Here is a 23,503-nt window from a genome sequence, read left to right as displayed (position 1 = left end):
TCCAACCCACCGGGCCTTGCTGCTCTTCCAGAGCCCACAGCAACAGCACTTTTACGTACATGAGAAATGTCTGGGATCAGCCACCGGTTTCACCTCTTTCTGTAAATCCTGAAGCCTCTTGAGGTGACAGAGTAATGACACCGAGAATACAACAAACCCGGGCATGCAGAGAGGAACTCAGGGCTGACTGCACCCCTGAATTTGAGCTAGCTACATTTGAAATGCAGGATAGATGCTTTTTCCACTAGTTGAGCAGCCCAGTTAACAGGCCAAGTAATTGTCATGGACCAGAATGTAGGCAAGCAGACATACAGGTCAGAGCCAGGAACCGGAGTCAGGTGTCGGAGGGGGAAGACAGAGCCAGGAGTCAAGCCAAGGGTGGGGCATAGGAGCAGGGAGTTGGAACAAGGCAGGAGGGCAGAGAATCAGGGACACGGCCCGAAGGCAGGGCTCAGGCGAGAGGGCAGGGTCTGATGTAGCAGCCAGCAATTCACCTAGTTACTGGGCCAACTTCCAGTACCTCCTTCTGGCTTAAATAGCAGATTTGAGCCCATCGGAGAGACTGGATATCTCCTCTAATCAGGAGCTTCAAGGGTGGCACCTCTAGTGAGCTAGGGTCCACCAGCCCACACTTCCTGCCGGACCCAGTGAGTCTGAGCCCTGTCTGAGGGCCTGGGTTTGAGACCCATGCTTCCCCACAGCAACATGAAAGGGGGAATTTTTAGTCACTGGAGGGAGCATTTACTGTTGTACCCCATTTAAGGAAACAAAAAACTTGAAGGGGAGATAGAAAAGTCGGAGGATTTTGGCTTTGGTGTATGAAGCCTCTTCCCCTAAAGTGTGCATCCGATGAAGTGAGCTGTAGCTCACGAAAGCTCATGCTCAAATAAATTTGTTAGTCTCTAAGGTGCCACAAGTCCTCCTGTTCTTTTTGCGGATACAGACCAACATGGCTGCTACTCTGAAACCTGGCAAAATCTAATGTTAATCAGCCTTCGCTTGCTGCTCGAGCAGCAGAATTCCCTCCATTTGGGCTCTGTCGCTCCATACTGATTTGTTTTATCTGGCATTAGCTTCATCAAGCCAGACCCAAACAACACACAAAGAAGAGAGATTTCCAGGGCTTGGTACGGCCAGGGTTGGAACTCAGCTTCTCCATCTAGGTCAGTTCGGTGTAGGTAGAAAATAGAGTGGTGCTCACCTAGAGCCGCTCCTTGATTCCAACCGCCCTAAACATTACCTGGAAATGCAATTCCATCCTGCATAGGGATTCAGGAGGGTTACATCAGAGGGGTTTGCTTTGTTCTGTACCTGTGACCCTCTCTGAATACAGTACTGCATGGTATATACACCTTTGCATTCAACCAACCTGTATCTGCCTTTGCTCTGGCTGGATTTAGCAGGCTGGTCAGGTCCTGCGAGGGGGACATTTCAGAAGAGGCCTGGCAGGAAAGTGCCGCTCTGCTCAACTCACAGGGAAAAAGGCAGGTTGAATTTCTAGCCCCACTGTCACTCAGGGAACATGCAGACGTTGAGCTGTCTCCACTACCTCTCTGCACAGCTCAGCTAAGTGTGGATAGTTTCTTCTAGCCCCGTGTTCGTAAGTGTCCCTTTAATTGCGGCTTCTGGAAGGTGGTGTTTAAAGAGCGATTTGCCGGACCGTGCTGATGGTTCGCCTCCTGGGCCTTAATTCTAGCTAGAGCCTGGATCTGTGTGTTTGGGGAGTCCCACACTCATCATGGCAGCTCAGTCCTGTTCGCTGACACCATCAGCCTGGTGAGACGACAGAGATCTTCAGCAGCCACCACCGTTACCTGCCTGGTGGCTTCTCATTGCATTTCCCTCCCCTGCTTTGTTCCTTCGCCCCCAGTCACTATGGGGTTGACGCATGTTCCCTGCTAAGTGCCACTGTGGGCTGTGTCTCTTCGCAGCAGGGAAGCTGGGATTGGGGTCTGTTTGTCAAAAGCAACGGCTCTGAGTGCCGATCACTTGTTTTGGATGGATTGATGGCTCCAGGTTCTCGCCCAATCCTAACCCCCAAACATGACTCACATAGATCTCCCCAGGTGCGTGGATTCAACGGCAGAACCTCCCGAGGGACAATCCAACACTGACACTGCAACCCCTCCTGCAGCTAGATGGGTTTCCAAAACGAAATAAGTGTGCACGCCCAGGCAGATTTTAGAGGGGATAAAAATTAATCCAGTCCGACGTATATTGAAGGGGACAGTCTGATTAGATGAAACAATAAAACTTCCTCTTTCCATGTCCCTGCCCCTACAACTCACACAACAGCTTTTCCAGTGGAGAGAGCACTGGACTGGGACTCAGGAGAACTGGGTTCTGTAACCCAGCTCTGCCACTGGCCTGCTGGGTGACCTTGGACAAGTCACTTCCTGCCTTGTGCCTCAGTTTCCCCGTTTGTAAAATGTGGATAGTGATATTGGCCTTCTTTGTGAAGCACATGGAGATCTGTGGCTAGAAAGTGCGATAGACGACTGTGGGGTTCTCATTGTTATCACAGCATGAAGGGAATTCCAATCCGGGTTTCTGAGCTGTTCTCTCTCACACCTGCATCTTCCCGAGGAAAGGTGGTGTGTTCTCAGCTCCTGGGAAATCCTAGTGCAGACAAGCCCAGTCTGGAGTCTTCCCGTGATTAAGCAGGGTAGGGGGGGAACCCTGGGCTCCCCCTGGCCTTTACCCTGACCTGCTAACACGTGTGAAATCTCCACAGTGCCTCATCCGCGCCAGGACTTCACCTGGTGCAGTTCAGCCGTATTAGCCCGGCCGAGCTAAGGACGCAGCTTCCTGCCAGCAAAGATGAGAGCTGAGATTCCAACACCACGGTAGGTGCTATCCCCCACCCCCACCCCAAGAGCAGGAACAATGTGGGTGGGAGCAGAGCAACAGCGCTCGCTGGTGTTCTCCCCCAACCCAGACACCTGTAGATCCCAAAGAGCCCCAAGGGCCAGCTGGGGTGAATGGGGAGGGGTGCTAGGGTCTGAGAAGAGCGATCACCAGAGCAATCCCAGCATGCTGTTAAAAGAGGCAGGGGCAGGGATCAAGCGAGTGCTAAACTAGATACTAACCACTGACTCACAACATCAAGAGTATCTGGCAGCTCAATAACAACCAAGCAAAGCAGCTGGGACACACCTGGCAACAGGTCACGGGGGGGCCAAGTCCCTTCTAGCTCCCTGTCCACAGAGTCTCTGCAGTTAAAAGGGACATGGTCCGCCTGACACCTAGGTGATTTCAACATGCGCTCCACATGCCTGGAGTGCTCTCACAGCATCAGGAGGGTTCAGATCTTTACAAACATCTGTGCCCCATAACGGGTGATGGCAGGGGGGGGGGGGAAAGAGGTGGAGGTGGGGAGAAACAGCACATCTGTACACACACTGCTGGCAAATACATCAAGCGCTCAATTTGAAAAATAAATGTGAGAAAAGTGCTTTTCCCCTCTGATCCCTTCTCTCGCTGCTGGTAACGTTCAGGGTCCTTGTTACATGGCAGGAAAAAGCCTTCAGTCAGAAGGATGATCATCCCCTTTAAACTACCAAATGTTTTCTCCTGTCCAAAGCAAAGGAAAAGGCGCTGAGGTGATAAGAACTGCAATGGGGTATTATTACTACTAGGGCTGTCAAGCAATTAAAAAAAAATGTATCGTGATTAATCACGCAATTAAAAAAATTAACTGTGATTAATCGCTCTGTTAAACAATAGAATACCATTTATTTAAATATTTTTGGATGTTTTCTACATTGTCAAATATATTGATTTCAATTACAACACAGAATACAAAGCGTATAGTGCTCACTTTATATTTATTTATTACAAATATTTGCAATAGTATTTTTCAATTCACCTAAGTACAGTAGTGGGATCTCTTTATCATGAAAGTGCAACTTACAAATGTAGAATTACGTACAAGAAATCTGCATTCAAAAATAAAACAATGTAAAACTTTAAAGGCTACACGTCCAATGAGTCCTACTTCAGCCAATCACTAAGGCAAACAAGTTTGTTTACATTGGCAGGAGATAATGCTAACTGCTTCTTGTTTACAATGTCACCTGAAAGCGAGAACAGGCGTTCACCTGGCACTGTTGCAGCCGGTGTCGCAAGGTATTTACATGTCAGATGTGCTAAAGACTCATCTGTCCCTTCATGCTTCAACCACCATTCCAGAGGACATGGATCCATACGGATAATGGGTTCTGCTTGATAACGATCCAAAGCAAAGCAGACTGACATGTTCATTTTCATTATCTGAGTCAGATGCCACCAGCAGAAGGTTGATTTTCTTTTTTGGTGGTTTGGGTTCTGTAGTTTCCGCATCAGAGTGTTGCTCTTTTAAGAGTTCTGAAAGGATGCTCCACACCTCGTCCCGCTCAGATTTTGGAAGGCACTTCAGATTCTTAAAAAACCTTGGGTCAAGTGCTGTAGCTATCTTTAGAAATCTCACATCGGTACCTTCTTTGCGTTTTGTCAGATCTGAAGTGAAAGCGTTCTTAAAATGAACAACATATGGTGTGTCATCATCCGAGATTTCTAGAACATGAAATATATGGCAGAATGTGGGTAAAACAGAGCAGGGAACATCCAGTTCTCCCCCAAGGAGTTCAGTCACTAAGGGTATGTCTTCACTACCAATGTGAAAGCACTGTAAAGAGCTCTCCCAGCGCTGTAAAAAAACCACCCCTATGAGGGAAGTAGCTCCCAGTGCTGGTGCACTGTCTACACTGCCACTTTACAGCACACCCCTGAGTGAGAAAGTTTCAGTGCTGTAAATAAGGCCTAAGTAGATCAGTACTATAGATAAGGCCTAAGTAATTAAGGCATTTTTTTTTTTTAAACAAGCATCATCAGCATGGAAGCATGTCCTCTGGAATGGTGGCTGAAGCATGAAGGGGCATACAAATGTTTAGCAAATCTGGCACATAAATACCTTGCAATGCCGGCTACAAAAGTGCCATGCGAATGCCTGTTCTCACTTTCTGGTGTCATTGTAAATAAGAAGCAGACAGCTTTATCTCCTGTAAATGTAAACAAACTTATTTCTCTTCTCAATTGGCTAAACAAGAAGTAGGACTGAGTGGACTCTAGACTCTAAAGTTTTGCAGTTTTGTTTTTGAGTGCAGTTATGTAACAAAAAAAATCTATATTTGTAAATTGCACTTTCACGATAAAGAGATCGCACTACAGTACTTGTATGAGGTGAATTGAAAAATACTATTTTGTTTATCATTTTTACTGTGCAAATATTTGTAATAAAAAATAAGAATATAAAGTGAGCACCGTACATTTTGTATTCTGTGTTGTAATTGAAATCAATACATTTAAAAATGTAAAAAACATCCAAAATATAGTTAATAAATGTCAATTTGTATTCTACTGTTTAACAGTGTGATTAGAACGGCGATTAATTTTTTTAATCGCTTGACAGCCCTAGTAATAATAATATCCCATTGCAGTTCTTATCACCTCAGGGCCTTTCTTCTTTGCTTTGGACAGGAGAAAACATTTGTTAGTTTAAAGGGGTGGATCACTCTTCTGCCTGAAGCCTTTTTTCTGCCCTGTAATAAGGAAGATCAGAAGCAGTGAGAGAGATCAGAGGGGGAAAGCACTTTTCTCTCATTTATTTTTCAATTTGAGTGCTTGATGCATTTGCCAGCGATGTGTGTAAAGTTAATCGTGTGAGTTAGCTGCAATTAATCAACAGTGCTAATTATTATTAATAACCCCTAGCGCTTTCCATCAGTTCATCTCAAAGCGCTTTCCAACGTGAGTCAGTATCCTTGTCCCCACTTTACAGGTGGGGAACCTGAGGCACAGGAAGGGAAGTTATTTGCCCAAGGTCACCTAGCAGGCCAGTGGCAGATCTGGGAACAGAACCCAGGTCTCCTGAGTCCCCTACCCCCTACACAACACTGCCTTCCCTTTCCACACAGCTCCTCTTAATCAGCAGCGCCTGCCTGTAGCTCAGCCCAGGCACTGCCAAGTAGCTCAGCCCAGAAGCACCAGAGCAGCTCCCCTCCCGCCCGTGTGCTCCCGTCTCAGTCTCCGAGATGCACGGCAGCGTTGCCGGACCGGCAGCATTCCCTCCCCACCAGTGCATGCGGCCTCACTGAATCTGTGACCAACCTCCCCGTGCTGCACCTCAGCCAGCGCCTTCCTTTGCACAGCTCCCTGCCCACAAGAGAAGGGGGTGGCGTCCTGGAGGAGGTGACTGGCTCGAGTCCTTATCACCACCATCGACAACTGTCACAAGATGCCCCCTGCCGTGCAGGAAGGCAACAATGGGGGTTATTGTTGGAGTAGGATGAATGGCACAAAGTGCTTTTGTGCTGCAGAAGCAGCGTTATCCATGCAGGGGCGGGAACGGGGAGAGCTGGCCAAGCACCCAGACAAAAGCACCTCCAGGGATTGCTCTCCAGCGTCGCTCCCAGGTGCGGGACGGGTGACGCTGAGCCAGAGCCGGGCCTGGACAATGCACCTGCACAACACACCTGGAAGCTTGTCAGGACAGCAAGCCACTACCTGTGGGACAGAGGGGTCCAGCAGAGAGTAGGGGTGGGAACTGAAATGGCGGTTAAACAGATACGCCATGGCTGCAGCTAACAGATTTATTTAGTTTCTAGAGACACCCAACAGGAAAACCAGGACTGCATCAGCGCAGCTGGGCAGGGGTAAACCGCTTCGAACAGCAGGTGCTAGCGAGCTAGCTGTCTGTACAGCTCTCCTCACTCCAGTGTCTCAGACAGAGCTGGCTGTCAAAGCAGCAGGGGAATTTGTAGTTTATCTGCATGAAGCAAGCACCTATCATCTCCCACATCTTGGTCTGAACCTTGCTCGGGCCAGGCTGATGTTACTGATGAGAAGCTGCACATGAGATGTTCTCAAAGGCCGAGGCAGAGATGCAATCGATAAGGGGCAGAGCGACCCGGCAGCCTGTCTGAACGCCCACTGAGGAGGATGGAGACGCAGAACCCGTCCCGCTTCTGTGAGCGGCACCTGATTAAGGAGTGGTGTTAGGTCACATGCAAGGGTGTGGAGGGCTCGGAAAGGCCTCCAATCACCGCAGCTCTTGCTGCGGGATGGTGCAGGGGGCACCCCAGGGTTACAACAGGGAGTCAGACTCAGCAATTCTGGGTGCAGCAAGCCCAGCGTTAACCCTCTCAGTGCCTGGCTGCACAGCTCCCCTCTCTGCTCAAACACACTTAGAGACTGGAAAGCCCAGGGAGACCCAACTATAAACCCTAACTGGAGCACAGAGTAGATTCTGCCCCATATCCAGCTGCCTCTCTAGTAATCTACAGTGCTCCTCCTTTCAGTCCAGCATGCCCATTTCCTCTTTCATCTCCCTCTGGCCCTCTGCTTGGCCTTCTCCTTCCCCTCGGTTTCATCCATGATCTGTCTTTTTTCTCTCTCTCTTTCCCTGGGATTCCCCATTCTCGTGCTCTGTATCCCCCTGGTTCAAACTTGATCCAAATGACCAAACAGAGCAGAGCCTTCTGCGGCTGCTGAACCCAGAGCTGAGCCGTGCCATCCCCCTGCAGGGTGTGGGGCTCATTCCAGCATTGGCACCGTGAGACGCTGGGAGCTCTGCACCCTCTCCCTGCTTAACCCCCGTCAGCACCACTGCAATCAGACATAGCCCTTCCGTAACCATTTGGACTGGGGAGGTCCCTTCTTTTTCCAGTTCTTGGGCACTGTACATCACCTTCTCCACCTGCTTAGGAGGTTTGTGTGCCGTCCCCATGGCTGGCACAGTCTCCAGGAACACTGGGGTGTCTTTTCTCCATTTGCCACACACTTGCCTGCTCTTCCTCTGGAGGGGCCAGGGCCACTGGGTTCCCATACCTTCTGACAGTCCTGGGACACTGGAAACCTGGAAGCATCCTGCCCAAATTAACACTCATGAATTAAGCCACAAAACAGCCCTCTCTGTGGGTCAGAGCAGTGATTTCTATGGCAGACACAACCGCAGGTACAGAGACGTTACCGCCCTGATTGTCAGCAGGTGAAGGCCCCAGGTCCACATGCAGATGACAACTGCACAGCCGCATTGGGAACTGGAGCACTCCCACGGCATGCAGCCCCATTCGTGTGCGTGAAGCCCTGGCCTGCGTGGACAAGGCAAGCTTACGGGTCCAGAGAGGCCTCCCATCTTGGCTTACTGGAAAATCAGGCCCTACGGGACTTGAACATTGTCACGCAACGAATCAGTAGCAGATCACAAGAGACGTGCTTTAGCTTGGCTAGAAGTCTTGGGCTGACACGGAGCCGAATGGGGGAGTCAGTGCTCTCTGCCTAGCAACTCCGCGAAGGAGCGGGAGGTAACCCTCAGAGAGAGAAATACCAAGAGAGCTAAAGAGGGTGATTGGTTTATAAACCATGCTGGCTGCAGCTGACAGGCCAGTGACACCAGGGCCAGATCCACACCTATGAGTGCTACAGTTCTCTCCTACCCCGGCACAAAAAAGCGGCACTGTTCAATCCCCTGTTTGGCGAACGGTAACAGGAGGTAATGGGGACACCTTACGTAGTATTGGGATGAAACAGAATGGGCCACGTTCCTCCCAGGTGCGAGTCCAGCGCAGGCGGTGGAGTTACCCCAGGGATTAATTCATCCTGAAGTGCCAGAGCAACTTGGTTTCGTTTCCTCTTAAGTCGGAGCCAGTTGCTGCATCCGATTTCCAGTGGGGCAGCTCACGGACCTGTGTGAGGTCAGAGAGCGAGGGTAGGGGCCGCCCACTCCCCACACAGCTCACCTAGGCAGGAGGCAGGTTCTCCATTACCTGGAGCCTCTCAATCAAGACCCCATGTCTTTCTAACTGATACCATGTAGGCGATAAGTCGCTGGGCTTGGTGTAGGACCCAGTTGGTGAGATTCCCTGGCTGGTGCTAAGCAGAAGGTTTTACAATGGTTTAAAAGCCAACCTGAGGAGAAGGAAGGATTCCCGTTTTGCCCACTAGACCAGAGTACAGTACTTGTAAATATCATGGAGACCAAGAAGAGATCTCCAGGAGTTTATGTTCAAATATCCTGTCTTACGGACTGCAAACCTCCTGCTGCAATAGGCATCGTTACAGAGTACCAACCACACACCGAACAGGACTTACTCCGAAGCCACAGACTCTGGGATGGGCTCGTCTAGCAGCTCCAAACTGTGCAGGATCCAATAGCACAGCCAGGGGCGGCTGGCGTCCAGACACTACAGAAGGGGAAAGACGACAGCAGTCAGATCCTGGACTGGCACTGCCGACAATACGTTTGTTACGCGGCAGCAGGGAGATGGAGACAGGGCTACGCTGAGGACAAGCACAATGAAGCTGATTCACTTGTACGGCTCTGGGGTGAATTAGCGAGCAACTGAAATTATTCTAAGGAAGAGAAGTAGAAAAGTCACAATGCATGTCAAGGTAGATCAGAGGACTAGGAGGGCATGGAACTCATAACACCTGCAAAGCCATGAAAATTATAGAGACGCTCCACAAAGAATCTAGAAAGCAAGTAACTCTATAACAATAATAAAGGCTTTCATCCTGAAGGATCCCAGAGTGCTTTACAGACCATATACACAGCACAGAGATCACTCCACTCACTGCTGAAATGCAGCCACCTCTGGGGCATGCTGTTTCAGCCATTTAATGGCACACAGCATCAGCAGAGAAGCAAAGGAGGATGCCTAACTGAAATTAAACCAGTCACCTAGAAAACTGGGAAAATGCATCAAAGATAAGCATAAAACACCCCAGTGATAACCAATCAATGGTACTGGGCCTTTAAATGCAAGGACTGCAATGGAATGAGCACCAGAGCTCCAGTAGCTACAACATGGCCTGCAAAAGTGCCCCTGGACAAAACAGTAACCGCGAGTCCCCCGCAGCATGCTCTGTACTGGCAGACTGACAGGCCGAGGAAGGCAGGGGGAAGAAGTGGGAAGTTTTACAAGCTGAGAAACAAGCTGGATAGGATCCCTGGTGACTGCTGCTGCCAGCTCTGGGACTGGGGTGGCTGATGGGACGGCTGCAGAAGGCAGCTGTGACTTTGCCACTGCATGCTTACCTCATAGGCATCCGTCAGTTGTCTCAGGCCTCTCTTCAAGTAGTGGAAATGCTTCTCGCGCTGCAGAACAAATCTAAAAGGCAAACAGAAGAAGAAGAGCGCTCGGAAGCTTCACCCAGCGTTTACTAGTGTATTCGTCTTTTACATCCCAGCCCCTGAGAGCGGGGATGACCTAACATGGTATCCTCTAGGCCACTCGGATACCACACAACAAGCACGACATACACACCAAGAGACAGCAGAACTTCCATGAAACAGAGCAGACTGCAAGTGCCTGTGTCTTTACCACGCAACATGACAAATTGCAGCATGCGGCACTCCACCTTCTTCAGACCTGCTAGGCTGCAATGCATGCTTCTGTAGTTCCTCCATAGCCAAGATCAAGGTAAGAAAGGCTTGATGCAAATTAAGTGCGACTTTCTAGCACCATGCGAGCTGCTAATGCAGCCCTCAGCCGGACACTGTTCAGGCATCCTTAGCCTAGAGGATTCAGGAAAAGAAATTCTGCAGCTACCACGAACTGCAGATAGTTACAGATTTCCCCGAAGCACTTCTCCAGCAGCACATCAACCAGTTAGTCAGGGCAAAGAGAGAAAGGATCTCACAGGCGGGATTTTAAGGGCAAGAAGAATGGCCTGTGGAATGATTAGCCCCCTATATAGAGTTTACAGGTGCATACTGTTATTGTGGGCACAAATGCTCTTTGCTGTTAAAGCCCTGTGAAGGCTGAGGCAAGGCACCTTCTCGGTCTCACCAGCCCTCAGCTATTTTTAGACTTGGTGAGATGGGCTTGGGGTAAAACAGTCCCTCTTGGCTGCACAGGGGCAGTCCGCTCCTTCTCTCAGCCAGTCTTTTAGGTCGGTTTCCCTCCCCTATGGGAGGGGATGCAGCCTCCCCTCTTGGTGAGGCTCGCCTACTGGCAGCTTGCCTTCCCCCACCTTCTCACCAACAGGGGAGGGTTTAAAAAGGTCTCAGGCAGCCCATAGTTGGAATCAGCTGATCCTAATTGCCCTCAGGTAACTCCCTCTCAGCTGATCCTAATTGATCTCTGGTAACCCCTTCTCAGCTGAACCTGATTGACCTGTAGTCACCCCTCCTCAATTAATAGGGAGGGGGGCCTTTTACCCTTCTGGGACTGTTTTCTACCCCACCCTTGCAGCTGTCGGTCCTGAGTTTATCGTAAGGCATAACTGCCATCTGCTGAGCAGCGCTTAGGAGAGCAAGCACAAGGTTTGGACTACCATATTTATCAGAGTACTAACAACCTTCTGTTCTCCCAGGAGCCCGTGCAGCTCTCGACCCCCCTCCAGAAGCCAAGCGTAATGCTCACTTGGCTCTTTGCATTACCACTGCCTCCGATGTCAGTTAAAAACCCATTTTCTTGCCTAGATGCTCTCTTACATTCCTCCACAAAAGCTTTCACCAGCTAGGCGGGGCAGGGATCTCACTGCAAAGGGCAGCCAGCATTACCACGTGCAGCCAATCGAGGCAGTCCCAGTGAGTCGCAAAGTACCAGCTGTGATCCTCTCTGCTAGAATAGATTTGGGAAATTTGACCTCCCCGCAGGAAGAGAACAGGAGAACAACTGATTCGCAACAGAGCTGCCCCTTCTACAGAGACTGGAATTTCTTGCTCTACATCTTGTCGAGTCTGGCCCCCGTCTCTCTGTCAGGTCGTTTGTGGTTTTAATCCACCACTTCTCACCCGTCTCTGCTCTCACTGGTTTTAAGTCAAATACATGCTAGGGCTTGGAACTGGTTGTTAACTGAACCACATTATTTGCATGTTCCCACAGAGCTAAAACACAGAAGCATGAGGTACTCATTCCCTTTGGGCCACCAAGGGCCAGAATGACACAGGGATTGAGGTACCTAAAGATGCAGACCCGTGCCAAGTGGCCCACCAAAGGGTCGAGGTGCCTAAGGCCCATTGGCTGTCAATGGGAGTTAGCCGTCTAACCTGCTTGGGCATTTTTAAGGATTAGCTTAGGTACCTATCCTTTAAACTCCCAAGCTGCTTTGTAAATCTGGCTCCTAGTATGGAACATAATCCTAACCTGGACCTTTCCCTCAGAGGTCAGGAACAGTTCTTATTTAGAGTGTGAATTCTCTGGAGCAGGGGCTGCTCTGCGTTTGTACAGCCCCCAGCACACCAGGGCCCTGCTCTCAGCTGGGAACTATCAGCCCGTGGGAATTATCGGAGTGAAAATATCATTTGTAACACGGTGGCCACCTGATTTCAGGCATTCAGTCAAGTGCCCGCATGTGCACGGTAGGAGCAACAATTGCCATAAGTAACAGCGATTCCTCAGAGGTCTCCCATGAGAGGAAACAAAGGTCACCTGAGATCAGGTGCAGCAGGAGCTGGATTTTAGCCAGAGGAGGCTTTGGATGGGGGAAGAGATTAGTTCGCACATGCATGATGACTGGTGCTACTCCATTAGTTCCATACTTTGTTGCTGGATTTGATTTGATCTTGGTTTTAAATTGGGGGGCAGTGGATATGGAGGAGTAAATATGAGGAAGGGGAAGAGGGAGAAAAAAAACAGGAGTAGGGAGTGAGGAAGAGAAGGGAGAAGCGCTGAGAGGAAGAAGGGGTGGGAGGAGGATGGGGCAGAGAGCCAATCAGCAGAGACTAAGGGCATACAGAATCCAACCTGGAAAAGGCAGCCTGGTTCACCCAGGAAACAGGATGGTGCAATGCTGCAGGTGTTATGCCCATCCCCCACTGTTCCCACCCTTCCAGCATCTGCACAGGCGTGTTACTCAGCGCTGTGCGTGCAAATGGAAGCTGGTTCTGCGCAGGGAGGTTATGGGATGGGCGCACCAGGTGGGCAGAGCAGCAGAGCTGTTGGGTTTGAAGATCCAGCGAGTTACCCTTACAGCTTAGCCCAGGAGGTGGCAAATGTGTTCGGCTAATCCTCTTGCCTCCCAACATGCAGCCAGGCAGCTTGGGTCAAAGTGGAGCAATGCATGATGGGAGCTGTAGTTTCTGGATCAATACTAAATGCAGCATCAGGCTGCACTGGAAGCTCCTAGGGGCCACATCTCCGACCCAGCCAGCCAGAACACGTGAGCAAACCAACGTGAGATGGAAAAGCAGAGACAGGGATGTCTGACTCCTGGGCTCTCTCTTGATGGGCAAAAAGAGGGTGTCCACTTAACACGACTGACAATCACCACCAAGACAGAGAGTAGCACGTTTGAGGCTGTGCTTTGGCCTAGGTTAAAACCTGGCCAGCGGACACGACTTCCAAATGCACCACACTGCAAAGTTCACCCAAAAATCCCAGGTCAAACACTCCTCCCCTGGTTTCTATTGGGTCTGCTACAGTAACTTACTGTGAGGCGTGGTGGTTCGTCTTGTAAGCGCTGAAGACCTCTTGCACCAAGTCTTCCACTCTGGTCTGCAGGGAGTGACGGTCATGAAGCAGCAGAAAGGAAGGGGCGAGGGGAAGAAAAAGAGATCTTTAGTTTTGAAAAGCAACCTCACCAAGTTTACCTAGCAAGCAGCATTTGTGACTACAGCCCATCCAGCCATGCAGGAGCAGCTCAGTTAAGACCAGCTCAGTTAGGACCAGACAGCAGACTCCAGGGCAGAGTTACAGGACGACAACATGAGAAAAGACCACACTGCCAGAGCCACACACAGCTTCTGGCGTTCTGATCCCCTGGCCAGCAAAGAGGCCTGTAGCGTGGCTGGATGGGCATCCCCAGCTGCTTCTCATGTCTGAGCAAGTTCACTCTCACCAACAGAACAGGGCGAGGAAAGCCGGGATCAATATCAACATGTGTTTCCAGTCCATGTGGTGGTCTGACCCCAGGACAGCGAGTCAGGAACTCTTCTGTTCTCATCCTGTCTCCAACCCCCTGTGGGGCTGTGGGACATCACTCACCCACTCTGCCTCACTTTCCCTGTGCGTGAAATGGGCTTTGGGCACACTCCAGGAGGTCTAGCAGAGTGCTTAGGCCTTGTCCGCCACAAGCTCGTCCCGGGCTACTGAATGCGGCATAATCTCTCCCTAGTGTGGATGCAGTTTTGTCAGTATCAAGGTCCTTATACTAGTACAGCTGTTCCCGTACTGGTGGGGGAATGAATTAGCCCCAGTGTAACTGTCCCCATCAGGCGTTGGAGCAGTATGCCTCTACTGGTAAAAACAACGATCCCCCTAACCGACATAGTTACAATCGGTACAAAACCCGTGCGCAGACAATGGAAGGAACCGTAGATGTGTTATCATTGGAGAGAGAAAACAACACAGGGGGACGTTCTCCCTGTTAACACCTGGGCACCACCCTCCGCCAGGACAGCACGCTGAGGCCCGACAAGGCAGACAAGTCAATTTACAGATCACACTTGACTACCAACCACCAAGGGACAGCAGCAAGTCAACCTTCTCCAGTCAACAAGAAAGCGCCACAAGTCACCAGATCTTTTAAGGGAAAGGCTCAGCAGTAACACCCGGCTGTGAATTACAAACTCACCCTGAGGAAGGTTTTTAAGTGCAGGTGTTTGTCCCACCTGCAAGGGATGGGCCAGGTTGACTTGCTCCTGCCTCAGCACAGGGCTGGACTAGATGATCTCTCGAGGTCCCTTCCAGGCCTGTGTTGCTATGACTCTATGCTCCAAAGACAGATCTTAAAGAACGATTACAGGAAGGGGCTAGGAGTGCCTTAAAAGCATCAGTCTTGTGTATACCATGAATTCCCAATCTCTCTTGTCTAGGCGGCTGGCCACTCCAAAATCCCTTTCCGCAACAGTAATGAACGTATAGGCCCCAGTCCGACCAATTCTTAAGCACACACCTAACTTGACCCAGTCAGTCTAACTGAGGTCAATAGGGCTGCTCACGTGAGCAGAGGCAGGCATGTGCCTAGCAGCATGCTGGAGCAGGGCCTTGGCCACTGTGCCACTCCGAAGACGCAGTACAACCGCCAGGGTCTTTACTAGAACATCTCTGCTACTTGGTTTTCTGGGCAGTCACTCTTGTCGGTCTTTTCCAATTGGCCAAGAGCTGATAGATGCTCTGTTTCTGAGGTACGAGGGCAGAGATGTCTCGGGTTTCAGAGAGCTAAGAGCCACCCAAATATCACCTCTACAAGCAGCCAACGGAACCATGGCCCAACAGCGCCACATGGTGCCTTCAGTTGCCCTTGCCACTTCTCACGTGAGGGGTAGGGACAGCAGTTGGCTGCGTAACCACAGTCGCTGGTTCTGGAATTCATCAGGTTGCAAACGTACAAAGCTGGATCTGGCAGCAACGGTGCCGTGTTTTGCAAATTTCACCACTCCCTAAAGAAATCAATGGACGCCAATAACTCTCAAAAGGCTTTTCCTCTATCGTGTCAGAACCCCTCCTGATCCGACAGGGTTTATTCAGCTAAGTATATATTAGCTTTCCTTATCGGAGGCTCCTTTTCAAGGAATCAAAATGTACCTGTAAGCCATCAATCAACCCGACATGATTTTTGTTTGTCCAAGGTGAATTCATGTATCTCCAACAGAGAAGCAGCTTATCAGGAAGCTTGAAAAGAAAACTGCTCCTCAGCCAGGCTTCAGTTTAACTGGCCATGAGGAAAAAAACTGCCTTTAAAAACCAGTTCACTTTACTCCGGGACCTCCGATAGCAAAAAGTATGACACTATAATTGGATTGTTATTACATGGCACCCCTATAAAGCCGAGTTAAGGCTGTCTGGGTGCCGTATCTATATGTCTCCAGACCTTAATGCCTCATAGGTTCTAAGGTCAGAAGGGACCACCGTGACCATCCAGTCTGACCTCCTGGAGAATGCAGGCCATAGGACTTCCCTGAATTAATCCACGGATTGCTGTGATACTTAAAACGTAGTGTGTTTAGCTCATGTCAGCGATGGGTAATATAACTGAATTTGTTTGAGAAAGTGTTTCTTTAAATGTATACCTTTTATACAGTTACTACAAAAACATCCAATCAATCCACCACAACCATACACAAGTCATTCCAATGGTTAATTACCCTCACTGCAGCTTATTTCTAGTCTGAATTTCTCTCGCTTCAACTTCCAGCCACTGGATTGTGTTAGACCCTGGATTTCTTTTAAATTAATTCTCAATTTTCTGAGTTTCTAATGCTCGTTTTGGGAGATAATCACATAATCTCTGAGATGTTTCTTACTCTTCAGTTAATAATATATACTCAATTTTAACTCCGTCTGTGATTTTTTTGGTTGGGAATATGAGAGATTGAGACATTTTTACTTTAGGATGGTGTACAGATTAACAGATTCTGGTGCTTCTGGCCTTATTGTATTCATCCAAGCGGTTCTCAACTCGCAGCCCAATTAGCACATAGCTGCAGCCCAGCTGTGTGCTAAAGGCCATGGGCCACGCAGGTCCGGATCACTGGCTGCCTGGCAGCCCAGCACCAAGGGGTCTGGGCTTCCCAGCCAGGCAGCATGTGGTGTGGTGGGAATCACCTGCTGGACCCGCATGGAGGGGTCCAGGGCTGCTGTCCAGCTGGCCCCATAGAGGGTCCGGGGTCAGTATCTGGGCTGCCGTCTGGCTACCCTACCACCCGGCCCCACACAGCAGGGTCCAGGGTCCCTGCCGCCAGGCCCCCCTGCCCAGGGCTCCACTCCTTGCCCCATTTTGTGGAGGGGTCTCTGGGCGGGAGGTTCTGGGCATAGGGGTCTGTGGGGGGCGCGCTGTGGTTCTCAACCTGTGACCCAGGTAACAAATTTGTGCATACGCGGCCCAGAATGATAAACTGGTTGAGAACTACTGATCTAGGCTGACCTCCTGAATGACACGGGCTGCAGAATCTTACCTGCTGATCCCTGCATCCAGCCCAGAACTCCCGGGTGAGGGAGAGCAGAGAGATCTAAATTTAAACATTAACTCGATTTGGTAGTATAACCCCTAGGTCTGTTTTTTGAAGCACACTAACTGTGTGCTCGGCAAAGCCGATGGCAATATCTTTTCATAATGTAACGACCTGGATGTGGCGTGGGTATCCTCTGGATCTGGAAACAATCCTGTTTTTTCTAGTTATACCCGAGACAAAAGGGGTTTTTATTCTGTTGGAAGAGCTGGGAAACTATAAACACAGCTACTGATGCCGCTCCCTGGAGATGCAAGTCAGAGAGGCCAAGCATTGCGTGAGCCAGAAACACCAAACTCCCCCTTCACCGCTGCAGGGAATCATTTCAGGGCAGGAATGAGGCGGATCTGCGTGTACAAAGCCATGGTGAGAACAGAGGGCTACAAGTCTTCAGGGTTGTCAGGCTGACGCCTTCATCAGCACTAAGATTATTTAGTGTTTCTCTTATGGGGGCACTCACAGGCCCCAATCGGGATCAGGGTCTTTCTGCAGTAGGGGCTGGACAGACACAAAGAAAGTCACAATCCCTGCTCCAAAGAGCTTCCATGCTAACTAGACAACCCAGACAAAACAGAAACAGACAGTAAGCTCTTTAAGGCAGGAACTGTCTTCTCATTCTGTGTTTGCACAGTGCCTAGCACTGTGGGTCCTGGGCCACAGCTGGTGCTCCTAGGTGCTACCCTCATATCCCTAATAAGTAACAATCACAAGCAAGATGCCAAGAGATTTTTTTTTCCTCCTAAAGTATCTTCCACGCCCTTTCTCCATCCAGCTGATCCTGAGGGCCCTCCCTTTCCGCTCCGCACACCTCAAAGAAAGCAAGACAGGCTCACCGTGGGGAGGACAGAAAATTAGCTAACGCTCTCTAATTAAAACAACTAAAGAATCCTCTGTTTCTAGGAAAATGCGAACGCAGGACACGTCTCATAAAGCATCACTTTCAGCTGAGGCGTTCGGTAAACCCTTCCTAACAAAAGAGGGGAAAGAAACATGAATCGACTGACTCAGACACCACAAAGCTCTAAGAAAAGGGTCATGACAGGCGCATTCTTGAGCCACGTGCGTGCTTCACAAATAGCGAGAAAACGATCACGAGCTCTCCCCTCCTAAGAGCGCTGGCCTTGCCTAGCGTAGGAGGAATTTGCACTCATCTACCCCAACCCAGGAACACAAATATATTGTGGGCAGCATTTGCCTGCTCTACAATATTGGAGACTCTCCAGAAAACACTATGTGGTGAAACCCTGATTTACTCTGGTAAACGTCTGGTCAATATGTTCACCAGGGCTGCACCAGCCCCGGAGCTTTGCTCTTCCCCATCCCGGGAGCTGCACCGTTTATATGTCGTATCCACCTGTTGTCGCTCATGTTACACTTAGACCACAAAGTCTTTGGGGCAGGGACCATCGGCGTTCTCTCCATACAGCACCTAGCACAGGGGGGGTCCCGGCCCACGATTGGGGTCTCGACACCCCAGCAACACAGACAACAGAGCACAGCTTCAGTTGTGCAGGACTCAGGAACTCTTCCAGAACTGGAGCTCCTTCCCTCTAACATTAAGGCAGCGTGTCCTGGGGAGCCAGTGAGTTCTCTATGCTAGAGCTGGGGAAAGCCTCACCTACCCAAAACCTTGCTTTAGTAAATGGCTCCAGTGTCCCTCTCCCCACCATCAGAAATCCAGCCTCTACTGACGCTGAACATAGAAGTCCTGTCCCTGGTACTATTTGTATTTGCCGCCTTGTGTTTAGATCATTCTAAAGGATCCCAAAGCTCTTTAGATGCTATACACACGCACAGAACACCCCTAAAACGCAGCCACTTTGCGGCTGGACAGCAGCATGCTGCACAACTGAGCCAGAAGGGGCAATCTGAGCCTCCGACCCTGGATCTGCAACATCCTCCACTAGGGGTAGCACCAGCAGGAGTGACAGTGAAAACCAGTGCTTCTTAACCAGGTGTACGTGTACCCCGGGGGTACGCAGAGGTCTTCCAGGGGGTATATGAACTCGTCTAGATAGTAGCCTAGTTTTACAACTACATAAAAAGCAGGCTACATAAAAAGCACTAGCCAAGTCAGTGCAAAGTAACATTTCATACAGACAACGACTTGTTCATACTGCTCTATATACTCTACACGGAAATGTAAGTACAATATTTATATTCCAATTGCTTTTTTTTATAATTATATGGTAAAAATAAGAAAGTCAGCAATTTTTCAGCAATTTTTCAATTTCACAGCATGGCTGTGACACTTTTGTGTTTTTTTGTCTGATTTTGTAAGCAAGTAGTTTTTAAGAGAGGTGAAACTTGGGGATACCAAGACAAATCAGACTCCTGAAAGGGGTACAGAAGTCTGGAAAGGTTGAGAGCCACTGGTTTAAACAAGGCACTGGCAGCTGCCCGTATTTAAATTCAACATTTTGTAGGCATGCCCCGAGCAGCGTTAGACCACACTAGTGGTGACCTGAGGCTTGCACGTATGGTATGTGGTCACAAACCACAGGGAAGGCCAGTGCCTGACTACAAACTCAGTGAAGAGCCTCAGCATGAGCAGGGTATTCACGGGAATACCCCACTGAGATCTGGGCCCAGGAATAAGTGCCTAGACACCAATATGGAACACTTCCATTATACGCAGTCTGGCCGCCAGGAAAAAAAAAACAAATAACCCCTTAATAACTAGTCAGAAAAATGATACTGTGGAAAGGGGTTGTAGCATTAAGTGAACTGCCGGCCATAGTGAACACCAGCAGCAGGTCTCTCACAGATAAGAATCCAGGATCCAGAAGCATTTTCATGCCTGCTGGTCCTGCCCTGGGGGATGAACTCCAGAAATTCAAAGGCATAGCACGATCCAATGGCTGGAAGTTGAAGCTAGCCATATCCAGACTGGAAATAAGGTGTAAATGTTTAACCATGAGAGTAATGAACCACTGGTACAATTTACTAAGTTTGTGGTGGATTTTCCATCACTCATCATTTTTAAATCAAGACTGGATGTTTTTCTCAAAGCTCTGCTCTAGGAATTATTGGGGGAAGTTCTCTGGCCTGTGTTAGACAGGAGATCAGACTACAGTGGCTCCTTCTGGCCTTGGAATCTATTAAATCTGGATCAGCACCGATGTCCCCCCATCCGGGAAGCCATTTCAGATGCTGAGGCATAGGCGCCGACCCTGTAGGTGCTCAGCAGCTCAAGCACCCCTGGAGAAAAAATACCGGGTGCTCAGCACCCATGGGTCTGGCCAGGGCTGCTGTTCTGGTGGCCCTGGGGCTGGCTGCCAATCAGGTCTTCAGCAGGTGGTCCTGCCCACCCCATCAGCTGTTGAGCAGGGCTGCCCCACCACTTGTTCCCCTCTGCCCCCTACCCCCCAACTGCCCTTAAGGCAGGAGGGGGAAGAAAGGAGATCGCGCAGACAGAAGACATAGGCAGCATCCATCATCATTCCAGAGGCCTAGCAGGCGAGACAGACTTCCAGGGAGGGCAATCACTGGGGGCAGTTCTGGATGGATTTAGTAGTGGTTTTGTATCCCATACTTCAGAATGCCAGGGCCACACCGACCTATTGGGGCTCAGCATACATCTCCATTTGTCAGTGTCTTTTTCCTGTTGAACACACCCACACGGCTATTTCTCCCTCCCCATCAGGCCTCTGACTTGACAGAGGTGCCACAGACAGAAGGGGAGAGGGACAAAATGTTCTCATCTTTGCCACCACCAGAGAGAACTTCCTGTTTCCAGCACAGATGTGCCAGGTTTGAGTCACGCAATTAATGCAAAAAGCTCAGCAAATACTGTCCCTGCGACTAGGGCGCACACATTCACAGCACAGCCAGCCAGCATGGGCACCCGAATCTCTCCAGAGCCTAATCAGCTACACTCTGTGGAAAGAACCCTACCCCTTCATTTAAAGAGACAACAGCCAACTGGTCCCGATTCTGAAAGCTATTAATGGACCAAAGCCCAGCTGCATTAGAGACTGCATCTCCACCTCTGGAGCACTTCTCCGGGGCAATGCAGAACCTAAAACCCCGGGCGAAGTGTGTGAGAGCCTATAAGAGACTGAAATAAAGCACTCAAAGGGATCTGGCTGCAGAACAAACTTCCAGCAGAGATTAAACGAATCCAAAGCCTGGGCAGCTTTAGGAAATGCCACCACATCTCCTTTAATACAGCTCTTCCGCCAGAAACAGAATGCCTGTTAGTACAACAAACCTACCCAAGGAGAGCGTCCCATGGCTGGAGAAGGGAGACGTGTGGAAGACTCAAAGTCCACTAGGGACCTTGCAATGCCCATCTAATGAATGTGGGAGGGGCCCAGACACTGTGGTGACGGGCACCAGTACAAAACCCTAAAACGGATGCATCTTTTTGGGAACTTTCCTCCACTCTGACCCAACGCTCCAGGCCACGCTTATAGCTGCCTGCTGAAACGGTCCCTGGGCGGGGAGATAGGGACACTGAAATCAGAACTTCGCCGGGACTTCGTCTATCACCTCGGTCTCTAGCACCAGCTGGGACTCTTCATCTGCCTGTTTTAAGAGCCTCCTTCCTCCCCGCCACTCACAGCCTTTGCTCTCTTCGCTCCCCTCGCTTTGGCCAGCAGAGCCTGGCAGCCAGGGGGCCCTTTCCGGCTCTCAGGCCTGCGCAGGGGGACTCCCGCCGCTCCCCAGGGCAGCCCGTTCCCGGAGGCCCCTTAAACCACCGCCACTAACACGTGTGTCTGATCCCGGCCCGGCGGCACGACGCCGGGCGCGCCCCCGCTGCAGGGGTGAGAGCGCCCACAAGCCGCGGGGGGGGGGGGGAAACTGAGGCACGGGGAAAGGAAGGGATTTGCCCAAGATCACCCAGCAGGGCAGCAGCAAGGCCGGACTGGCTCCTTGTTATAAACTCCCCCATCCCTGCCAGTAGCAGGGCACTGATCTCCGTTAACCTAAACCCGGCCCCGCCCCGCCCCGGCCAGCCCCGCCCCAACCCGGCCCGCGCGGGGCACGCCGGGAGCCGTAGCCCCGGCCCCACCTGCTCGGCCGAGGTGAGGGTCCGCACCCCGTCGTCCCGCAGACGCTCCCGGCCGGGCTCGGGGCCCGGCGGGGGCCTGGAGGCGGCCGCCATGCTCCGCGGCGAAGGGAGAGGCGGGGAGCCCGACGGCGGCTCGGCGGGGACAGAAAGGCTCGGGCCGGGCTCGTTCCACTCGGCGGCTCCCCCGCGCGGCCGCCGGACGCCGGTGCAGGCGGCCGAGGGCAGCGCCCAGGTGGGGCCCCTCCCCGCTGGCGGCCTGCGCGGCGCCGCCTGGGCTCCCCCTACCGGCCCTGGCCGGGACTGCAGCGCTGCCTGCCCCCGCCAGTCGGCTCCTGGCGCGCGCGTGGGCCCCTGCTGCCCGTGCCCCTGGCGTGTGCTCCGTGTGCAGCCCCACCCAGCGTGTCCCCTTCCCACGTGAGCCCCTACCGTCTGCTCCGCGCGCCGCTAGCAAGTCCCCTTCCCGGGTGTTCCCCCCTGGCAAGTCTTCTGCATGTGCCTCGCACATCCCCCTTCCTCGCGGTGTGCCCCAGTGCGTCCCCTTCCCACGTGTGCCCTTAGCATGTCCACTGTATGCTCCTGGCATATTGCCAGCATGCCCCACTCCCACGTGTGCCCCTAGCGTGCCCCCTTCCCACATGTGCCCCTAGCGTGTCCCCTTCCCACGTGAGCTCCTACCATGTCCCCTGCATGCCCCTAGCATGTCCCCTTCTCACATGTGCCTCTCACCCCTACATGTGTCACCCTTCACATGTGCCCCTAGCGTGCCCTGTGCCCCAGGTGCCCTTAGCATGTCTCCTGCATACCTGTACTGTGCCCACTCACACATGTGTTGCTGCCATGCCTGCCCCTCCTGGATGCCCCAGTGTTTCGGCCACATGCCCCTGGTGCAGCTGTCTCCCCTGGGTCCGTAGCATGCCCCCCGTGTGCCCCTTGTTCCTCGAATACCCCTCAATGCCAATGGCAAGGGGGTTACAGGAATGTCGTGACTCTGATGTGTACATTCTAGGTCACCAAAGAGTGTCATGGGAGGTCTTAAATGAAAGCCTGGGTCCCACTGGTGACTGTTACCTTTGTGAAATGCATGTACAGCTGGTAAGGTGTTCTGTGTGTATTCTGCAAATACGTTCTTAGGTGTGTATCACAGCAGGAGGTTTCCTGTGTATTGACCTCTCTCTCCCTCGGGATGTAGACTACATCCCTGAGCTAACACTGTAGGCACACTCGCATGAGCCCAGAGGAGGAACAAGCCCTAGAATATCAGGGTTGGAAGGGACCTCAGGAGGTCATCTAGTCCAACCCCCTGCTCAAAGCAGGACCAATCCCCAGTTTTTTCCCCAGATCCCTAAATAGCCCCCTCAAGGATTGAACGCACAACCCTGGGTTTAGCAGGCCAAGGCTCAAACCACTGAGCTATCCCTCCCCACTAGGGGTTATACTGTCTCGAAGGTCAGACAATGAACTTCGGGGATACAAGTAGAAGGCAAGGAAGTAAACGGGATCACAACGAGCCTTGGCTGAAGATGCTGCTGAAGGCTTTGGGTGAGATAAAC

General features: G+C 51.2%; 1 protein-coding gene across 1 annotated transcript in view; it reads right to left on the bottom strand.

The window, feature by feature from the left end:
* Positions 1-22,103, bottom strand: part of FNTB (farnesyltransferase, CAAX box, subunit beta) — a 32,345-nt gene extending 10,242 nt beyond the window's left edge. The window contains exons 1-4 of the mRNA XM_073346706.2: positions 21,954-22,103; positions 13,417-13,481; positions 10,076-10,148; positions 9,130-9,221 (exon numbers count right to left, since the gene is read on the bottom strand). Coding sequence (XP_073202807.2) covers positions 9,130-9,221; positions 10,076-10,148; positions 13,417-13,481; positions 21,954-22,046 — 323 coding nt within the window. The 5' untranslated portion in view covers positions 22,047-22,103. The remainder of the gene's footprint in view (positions 1-9,129; positions 9,222-10,075; positions 10,149-13,416; positions 13,482-21,953) is intronic.
* Positions 22,104-23,503: the final 1,400 nt, after the last annotated feature.

The sequence above is a fragment of the Lepidochelys kempii genome, chromosome 6, assembly GCF_965140285.1.
Source record: "Lepidochelys kempii isolate rLepKem1 chromosome 6, rLepKem1.hap1, whole genome shotgun sequence".
NCBI lineage: Eukaryota > Metazoa > Chordata > Testudines > Cheloniidae > Lepidochelys > Lepidochelys kempii.
This window is presented reverse-complemented; position numbering and strand designations above follow the sequence as displayed.